At 43.3% G+C, this 9,453-nt stretch overlaps 1 protein-coding gene and 1 pseudogene across 1 annotated transcript; both read right to left on the bottom strand.

The window, feature by feature from the left end:
• Positions 1-5,883: 5,883 nt before the first annotated feature.
• On the bottom strand, positions 5,884-7,084 carry LOC137234926 (queuine tRNA-ribosyltransferase accessory subunit 2-like). Its single transcript, XM_067758239.1, has 2 exons — positions 6,229-7,084; positions 5,884-6,164 (listed from the first exon to the last, which is right to left on the bottom strand). The coding sequence occupies exons 1-2, from the start codon at positions 7,082-7,084 to the stop codon at positions 5,884-5,886; spliced, it is 1,137 nt and encodes a 378-aa protein (XP_067614340.1).
• Positions 7,085-7,362: 278 nt separating this feature from the next.
• On the bottom strand, positions 7,363-8,333 carry LOC137234925 (probable dolichyl pyrophosphate Glc1Man9GlcNAc2 alpha-1,3-glucosyltransferase; annotated as a pseudogene).
• Between the last annotated feature and the right edge of the window lie 1,120 nt (positions 8,334-9,453).

The following is a 9,453-nucleotide window of genomic DNA, read 5'->3' as shown; positions in this document are numbered from 1 at the left end:
TTCACATAAGATTGCTTTCTGTGTTAACTCATACAATCAGTTCAGAGTTTCAATCTGTGTGTTTTTAAAGATTTTTCTTATACAGCACAATCACAGCAGGATTGATAGCTGGGCTACGTTCAAAAAACGAAACACACTTTTAATTTTTGCTGCGGTTAGGTACACACCAACGCCACTAAGTATTTTGCCTCCAAGCTCGAAACTTTTAAAGAATCAAGATATTCAAATTAATAAAATCAATGCAGACTTATATTAGATTGGCTGATTCCATAGCCGAGTTTGAACAAGATTTCAACTCCACCCCGGCCGAATCCCGGAACAAGCACACACTTGCACTACTGCAAGAGGAGCTAAGGGCACTATGGCAGAAGACCAAGTCCACATATGAAAGTCTTCTCAGCAATTCTGAGCTGTCCAAAGACGAGCTCAGCTCACTAAGAAAGAAAAATAAAAGTTGCTTCGCATGCTACCTGCAATGCATGTCTGCTGTGGCGGCTGAAGCCGAAGCCATCACCCCACAGCCGGCAAAGGATGAAACAAAGGATGAAGAATCTTCGCGCCGTGGATATAAAATGCGGCTGCCGCCTTGTGACACCGATGTATTTAAAGGCGACTGACTACCTTTCCTGGTCAGCTTTTAGAGATATGTTCACGGGGATTACATCCACAATACTGATCAAAAAGATGTCGAGAAATTATATTATTTAAAACAAAAAACGCAAGGGGAGGCAAAAGAAATAGTGGGAAGGTGCTCACTAACAAACGAGGGTTTTGCAACCGCCTGGAAAAATCTAAGCGACAGGTACGAAAATAAACGTATCCTCGCAAAGACACAACTCAAACTTTTATTTAATCTGACGGCCGTCGAGCAGGAGTGTGGAACATCAATTAAAAAATTGCAACGTGAGATCAACAATTGCATTTCTGCGCTACAATGTCATAATATTGACATCACAAATTAGGATGCAATTATAACTTATGCTCCACAAAACTCCCTGAATCTACACTCGCTCTTTGGGAACAGACCGTAGAACGAAAAACACATATTCCGAAATGGGAGGATATGGACAAATTCCTGTCCAATCGCTTCCAGACATTAGAGACGGTTTCTGATCTTAGGGGTAACAAAACTACAAAAGCACCCAAAAGTCAAAATTTGAAGTCTAGGGAAAATTCTACAAAACTTGGGGTTTACCAAGCCAGCGTACCCAAATCAGCCGGTAAGATATGCAACAGTACAGTAATTCCGTAGGTTGTCCACGTCAGGAAAAATCGAATTTGTCAAAAACAATAGTTACTGTCTGAATTGTCTGTCGGGTGGACACACCGTGACACGATACACTAGCCAATTCAATTGCAGCACGTTCCACGCAAGGCACAACACCTTGCTCCATCTTCCGACAGCACAACCAAAGACAACTCCCCAAAGGTGGACTCAAAACGCCACCGACAATACACCTTCAACCTCACAACAGGCTAGGGCAAGGATGGAGTCTGATAAAAGACAAGATAGTACTACCAACGTCACGTCGTGTCATGCTAACACAACAAAGGGGGTGTTATTAGGAACAGCGCGGGTTAACATAATCCACAACGGAGATAAATTTTCCGCCAGAGCGCTGACAGAATCTGGGTCCGAATGCTCTTTCATAACTGAAAGACAGCTAAAGGAATCATGTTCGATTAACTTAGGTTCGCTTACAGATCCCTTAGTAAGCATCAATACAGTGGCCCTAGTTCTGCCTCAATTAACAGGGGACCTTCCGACTTGCCAAGTGAGCGCAACGACTCGGCAAGCGCTCCCTGATCTAATTCTGGCGGATAAGAGGTTCTTTATTAATGAACCAGTCGACCTCATACTTGGAGGCGACATTTATCCCCAGATAATACTGAACGGTATACGGAAGAACGTTCTAAATACGCTTCTCGCCCAAGAAACCGTCTTCGGTTGGATTTTAACGGGTCGTGCAGATGCACCTCACCCAACCAATACCCGAGTATCCTTTTTAACGAAGTTAGCCTAGACAAGCAACTAACAGCTTTCTGGGAAATTGAAAACATACCAACAAAAAAGCCCTGACGGAAGACAATGCCAATTGCGAGGCACTATATAAGAACACGACGGAAAGGAATTCAGATGGAAGATATACTGTCGCCCTTCCATTCAAACAAGACTTCCCAAAAACGGTCTGTTTGGGCCCATTTCTTAAGAGCGTCTGCTCTCAGTTCTATCGGAACGAGACACGCCTAGCCAAGAAACCGGCCCTACAGACGGAATACAATAGGGTACTGACAGAATACGTCACGTTAGGGCACATGTCTAAGGTGCACACCGTAGTACCACCACAATCATCTGATTGCTACTTCTTGCCGCATCATGCGGTTATCAAAGAGAAAAGTACAACGACTAAAGTGAGGGTCGTGTTCAACGCGTCGTGCCCGACTTCCAATGGCACAATCCTGAACGATGTGCTATACACCGGCCCAGTACTCCAATCCGACTTAACAATACTGCTCCTCCGATGGAGATTCTACAAGTACGTCTTCAACAGCGACATTGAGAAGATGTACAGGAAAATTTGGGTAAAGGAAACTCAAACCCAATACCAAAGAATAGTTTTTCGACTCAAAACAGAGGACCCTGTCAGCGTGTTTGAGCTCAACACGGTAACCTTTGGGGTAAACTGTGCCCCCTATCTAGCGATAAGAACCCTACATCAACTTGCAGATGACGTCGAGGCATCTCTGCCAACCGCAGCGCACATCTTGCGAAACAGTATGTACGTCGATGACGTTCTTGCAGGGGGCATAGCATCGAGGCAGCAATCGCGGCTCGCGATGAAATAACAGCTGCATTAAAGTCAGCAGGGTTCCCTCTGCGAAAGTGGACGTCTAATTGCAGTAGGATACTACAGGGCATACCCAAACCTCACAGGCTTACGGAAGACTTTCTGGAGTTCGAGGACGCGATCATGGTAAAAACCCTAGGCATCCGATGGAACGCGCATTCCGACTATTTTTATTTCACAGCGAAACCAATCGAAAACCAGGACATCTTAACAAAGAGGGCGATCCTATCTGCCACCGCCAAACTCTTCGACCCGTTAGGCTGGCTTGCTCCAGTTATCATCGTAGCCAAGATACTAATGCAGAACATTTGGCTGGAGGGGACAGACCGGTATCCGCAATGACTTTAGATCGTAGGCAAACCTTTATGCAGGAGTACCCCGCCATTAACCGGATTCGTATACCTCGGTGGGTGCACTTCACCCCAACCAACGATATAGAAACTCACGGCTTCTGTGACGCGTCAGAAAAAGCCTACGCGGCTACGGTTTACGTGCGAGCTAAAATCAACGATAGGATCTACGTTAGTCTACTCATGGCAAAAACAATGGTGGCACCAGTAAAAACAATTTCACTACCAAGATTGGAGTTATACGGTGCCGTCTTGCTGGCTGAGACTTTGGAAACTGTCATGGATAACCTGAACTTAGGCACATTTAACATTCACCTATGGACAGATTCAACCATCGTCCTAGCATGGATTCGAAAACCCCCTTGTTCCTGGTCAACATTTGTAGCTCACAGGGTAACAAAAATCGTGGAGAAGGTAGGAACTAAAGCATGGCATCATGTCGAGTCTGCATCAAATCCAGCGGACTTAGCCAGCAGAGGACTTCCAGCCACGGACCTAGTCGACAACTCTTTGTGGTGGCAGGGACCTTCTTGGCTGCAAGAAGGCAAAGCGAAATGGCCATCTCAAGGCGAACAGGAGTACCACACAAACATCGAAGAAAAACCAGTACAAGTGCATGCAGCAACAAACATCAACAATAACGAGGATATTCTTGATCGGTTTTCCAATCTATCAAGAGCGTTGCGGGTAATCTCCTACATTATAAGATTCGCCAATAGAACCCATCCAAAAACTAAACCGTCTTTTAGAGCAGAGTCGCACCCGATTTCGCCTGACAAAATCAAGGCTACGACTAGCCGCCTCATTAGGATATCGCAAACAAATCACTATACCGAAGAAATAAGCTCTCTGAGAGCTAGGAAACCCATCGCGGCCAAAAGGGAGATCCTCTCCCTAGACCCCTTTATCGACGAATATAATGTCCTTCGGGTGGGGGGTCGTCTCAACGCATCCAGGGACGTTCCAGTCGACGAGCGTCACCCGATAATCCTCCCTTATGCCTGCCGACTCACCCTTCTCCTAGTCCAGTTTGTCCACACCATTTCCGTACATGGCGGAAACCAACTGATGCTGCGGCTCCTACGCACGCAATATTGGATACCTCGGGTCAAAAACATGATCAGATCCATCATACACAACTGCAAGGCCTGTACGCTATTCCGCAAACTTTCCCCGACGCAACTCATGGGAACCCTCCCTGCGGAACGCACTACCTTTAGCAGGGCATTTACCAACACCGGGGTGGATTTCGCAGGACCGTTTGACATCAAATCTTACAGCGGACGAGGATGCCGCAGCTCTGAGGGTTACGTCTGCTTTGCGACTAATGCGATCCACTTAGAGGCGACTAGCGACCTCAGCACCGCCGCGTTTCTAGCAGCATTTAGTCGGTTTGTCGCCAGACGGTGATGCCCGAAAAACCTCTATTCCGACAACGGAACGAACTTTGTCGGTGCGTCGAGGGCTCTCCGCTCAGAGTTCAAGGCATTCCTCGTTGATGCGCGCAACCAAACCCTCTCTAAATATGACCACCAAACCCTTACATGGCATTTCATACCAGCAGCTCCTCCTCATATGGGTGGGCTATGGGAAGCGGGAGTCAAGAGTTTCAAAACCCATTTCAAAAAGATCGCATCGGATCATAAATTTACTCTCGAGGAGTTTAGCACCCTCCTGTGCAGGATTGAATCCTGTCTCAACTCCCGACCCCTGAGCCCATCGTCAAATTACCCGTCTAACTTGGAGCCACTTACTCCAGGCCATTTCCTCGTGGGAGGGCACCTGTTAGCTCCACCGGAGATCGACGTCAGCGAGAATCGCGCATCACTCGTCAATCTATGGGAAAAACTCAAGGCGCTGCATCAAACCTTCTGAAAACGGCGGAAAACGGAGTATCTCACCGAATTGCAGAAGCGCGTTAAGTGGAAGCATCCACAATCAAATCTTAAACAGGGAGACCTAGTCGTCATTAAGGAGGATAATCTGCCCCCTAACGAATGGAGACTAGGTCGGATAGCCAACCTTCATTATGGCCCCGATAACCGAGTTCGAGTTGTCGAACTGGATACGGAAAGGGGACAAACCACCAGACCAATCACGAAATTGGTCCTACTACCACCCTCCAGTGAGGGTGTGGAAGATCTGTAACTCCCAACCGTTCTAACAAACTCCGTAACCCAGCTCTCGTTAACCACGAACGAGGCCAACAAATCCCATAACCCAGCACTCGTTCACCCCGAACGACGCCAACAAACCACTTAAACCCGCTCTCGTTCACCCCGAACGAGACCAACAGAACCCTACCGCAGATTCACTATCTTCCACAGCATACCAGTGAATCAATAATCACGATTTTGTCTTAAAACATCTAATATTTTATTACCGTAAGGTAATATCGTTTAACATCATATACCTTTTAAATCTGCTTGCGTATCAACCTCCGTTATGTTTTGCGCAGGTTCTGCCATGCTCCATTAGGTTGTGCGCAGGTTCTGCTGGTTCCTGTGGTTTTGACTGTAGTAGCATTTGAAGCAGCTGTTTTGTTAAACGTTGTTTCACCTTTAAATTAACTGATTTGAAATTAAGGTGATTTAGCTATCATTACTACCTACTTACCATCATAAATTAATTCCAATCATCGGGTTGCTTGTATTCTGATAGAACTGGTAGATACAGCATGATACTCATATGTCGTCCTCCGAGAGCAGCAACAGCCAGGCGCCAGCAGACAAATAGACACCCAAAAATCCAACCGCCAAAATCGCATAAAACCATGTCTTGCCAATAAGGTTGCTGAAATTCGGCACTTTTGGCATGTAGTTGCCCATTACAGAGACGGCTGTGGCAAAGAGACGACCCCAATCTGCGATGATGGTAAGTGTAAATGGAATACCAACCAGCGCAAAGCAAATGCAAAAGACGCGTCCACCCATTGTTACGGGCACAATGTTGCCACAACCTATTGCTGTTAACACAGGTGATGAAAAGAACACAGCTTGTAAAATGTTCCATCGCATCCATTGGTTTACATGGTTGTATCAAAATATCCACACCCAGCGCAATAAGTTCCAAGATAACAGGAGGCGTATAAGCGCCTGGCAACATTTTTGGTTTATCAATCGGCAGTTCATTTAAGCAATGTTTCATAATTGTAATTAATTGATTAGTATCTACTTCTGTGGCGCTTAAACCATAGTTATGAAAACCTTCAAAAATGTAGCCTCCAACAAAGCTATGCTGATCCCCTTTCGCTTTAGCATGTTTAATAGAATCGGAACGCGCAAACGTACTATATCCACCAACGATTGGCACGAATAATGTGTTATTTCGTAGAACTTTGGAGTTTTTATGTAGTTCACAACATATATCCATAAATTTTTGGTTGTGTTCAACACTTTTTACTAAACGCCCTTTAGAACCTTGTAAATTTGTATCAGCATCACAGAGGCCTTGATATATATCTGGTCTCCACCTTTCCATATATTTCATGTAACTTTTGGCGTCCAGTGTCTCCTTTCCGTGTATAGTAAATAGCGGTACTATATCTTTGTCATTATGCCCACTCGGTGTGATCTCACAAGGATCTCGTATAATCAGCATTGTTAAAGTATCTGGATCAGGATACCCCACATAGCTTCCAAGTAAGCTATGGTACAGCAGTTTTGATTCTGTCATACGTTCAATGGTTGAGAATGACAATAGCAACGTCGAAGCTTCTTGGGTGATATATCCAAATACTTCGCTACTTAGATATGGAATGCTTCCGCCTTTAGTTGTTTGTACTAGCATAGGTGTTCTTCTTTGTTTGTTTGTTTCCGTATGAATTAGGATCCCAAGACGAGCGGAAGATTTACTTGCATTCTTAACAACAAATCTTATTTTCATAACAACAAAACAACCTTTTAATTAATAAGTATTTACTAAATCACATCAACACGAACCAGCTCATTGTAAATTTTACCAACCAGTTTTACGCGACAATTCGTTAATTAAACGTTCCAATTCCGCAGGACGTTCAAGTTGACGGAAGATCTTAAATTTACTGCCGCATTTGTATGGCCTTCGACTAGCCTTCACCGTGGCAATTGCTCTTTATAAAAAATTCCTTTCGTGACTATGCATTATTTTGATATTTCTAATCACCAAAATAGAAGAGCCATATTTCATCTCTGCAGGTTAATACAGAGTGGTACGAGGCACATGAGTATAGCCTTTTCGTAAACGTGCCAGCCAAACATGAAGGAAGCGCATGAACAGATAACGACGGCTCGTAACAAATTGATTTTGATCGGCTCTTCGTTGTAGCCAAAATCAGTTGTACAACTTTATCGGCTGTATTGTAAAGTGCCCAAAAGTTGGCGCCCATCATGCATGGGTTAGGCCCCGCTTAAATGGAAATAAACGACTTAAAACCTACGGCAATTGTCTGTAGAAAGGACCAAATGAAGCAACAAAAGGCGTGAAACCAACCACCTTTTACCAACACAAACAACTGGATTACGCCTGCTTTGGAAACAGTAAAATTTCAGGAAATAAACAGCTAATGCCGGCGCCATATACAAAAATATGTGCTTAAAATAGAGTAGCGTTGCAAATATGAATGCTGAAACCAAATAACGCTCCTCCAGCAAGTAGCTAATACTCAGAAGCAATATACCGAATAGAAAGAGGCCCATTATATTGAAAATGAATATGATCCACAAAAATCAAACCCACATTGTATAGCATGAGAAGCTCTGCAGCAAAGTGGCGCTGTGACTTCTTGGGTACATTTAAAATTTGCAGACATCGTACCACACCGAATGCGGACATCAACTCCACAAATATTTCTGTTCCGCGTTGAAAATATGTATATAGTTGCCGTTGATGCATAATTAAGATTTGTAACAATCAGCATTTAAGGATCCACATAATGTGCCACTTTCGCTAGTATCCATTCAAAATAAGAAAATAAAGGTGGAGAATCGAGTGTCCATTCGCTTGTCGAATCATAATACCATTGATTGAAAGGTAGAGAATGTGTTATAGCCAACCGATTGCGATGTACTTCGAAATCTGTGGAATGGAGAGCAGGTACAAGCACCAGTTTTATTGCGCTAGATATAGCGAATAACTTCCAGAATTGGCTTTCCATGTCCTAACCAGTTTATTACCAAAGAAGTCCACCTGGTCCACAACAACCAATATTTTTGCACTTAGGTGGTGCCAGCAAACCACCCAAGTTGTAGCAGGGTACCTGAAAATAAAGAGTAAATAAAAAGGAAAGGAGATTGAATAATTTTTGCAGAATTATAAAACGGGAACGATACCAATGTACTTACCATTACAAGTTTTTCTTCATAATGAAAATTCATTCAAAAATGTCTCTATACTCATTTCCATGAATGAATGTCATTTTGAATGAACGAAACAAGGTTGCCACTCGATGACATTTGCTTTGTTTTCGGTTCTTACGCAGTAAGAACATTGCACGCGATCCAAAGGGTATCACAACTCAGATCCAACACTCCCGAGTGTTAGTCCGTGAACAAAATCAGAATGCATATATATAATAGCGAAAATATAGACCTAGATAAGAAGGCGCGCTCTGGTTTGTTTATCATGGGCTTCCTTTTATCAAAAACAAAAAAAAACATTAAAAAAAAATAAGCAAAATAGTTATTTTCCTTTAATCAGTTTGCCATTATTATTTTCAAGCCTTTCAACGTTGTTTAGTAGCGTAAACTTAACGGTGGAAGAGCTAATGGGAGATTACAATACAATCTTTTAGATTGATAAAATAATTAAAGGAAGGGTCAGACATTTTTTATGAAATAGTAATTCAACAAAATCAACTTTATGGGAAAACCCAAAACAAAAAAAAAAAAAAATGAAAAATTTCCAGAAATAATTATCAGCGTTGAGGTCGCGTCAGAACTCATGTCGTGAAAGTGCTCGAGGACAAAAATGCCATAGATACTACAAACAAAGGAGATATTAAAACTTTAGAAAAGACTATAAATTTTATGTCGCGTCATGACTCAGACGCGAGCTGTCCCTAAATAATTGCTTGACATGACCATTATTTATCATTACACTGCAATGGGCAGCACGGCACAGCTGTCTCATTCCAATGATTGGAAGAGTGAGCAGCTGACAGCTCTACAAATTACCACACTCGATAGTGTAGGCTATTTCCGCCAGGATGTGTTGAAATCAACAAACACACCACAATTTGTGATTCTCACACAACATGGCCCAAATCAACAAAAAAA

The sequence above is a fragment of the Eurosta solidaginis genome, chromosome X (assembly GCF_040869045.1).
Source record: "Eurosta solidaginis isolate ZX-2024a chromosome X, ASM4086904v1, whole genome shotgun sequence".
In the NCBI taxonomy this organism is placed as follows: domain Eukaryota; kingdom Metazoa; phylum Arthropoda; class Insecta; order Diptera; family Tephritidae; genus Eurosta; species Eurosta solidaginis.
This window is presented reverse-complemented; position numbering and strand designations above follow the sequence as displayed.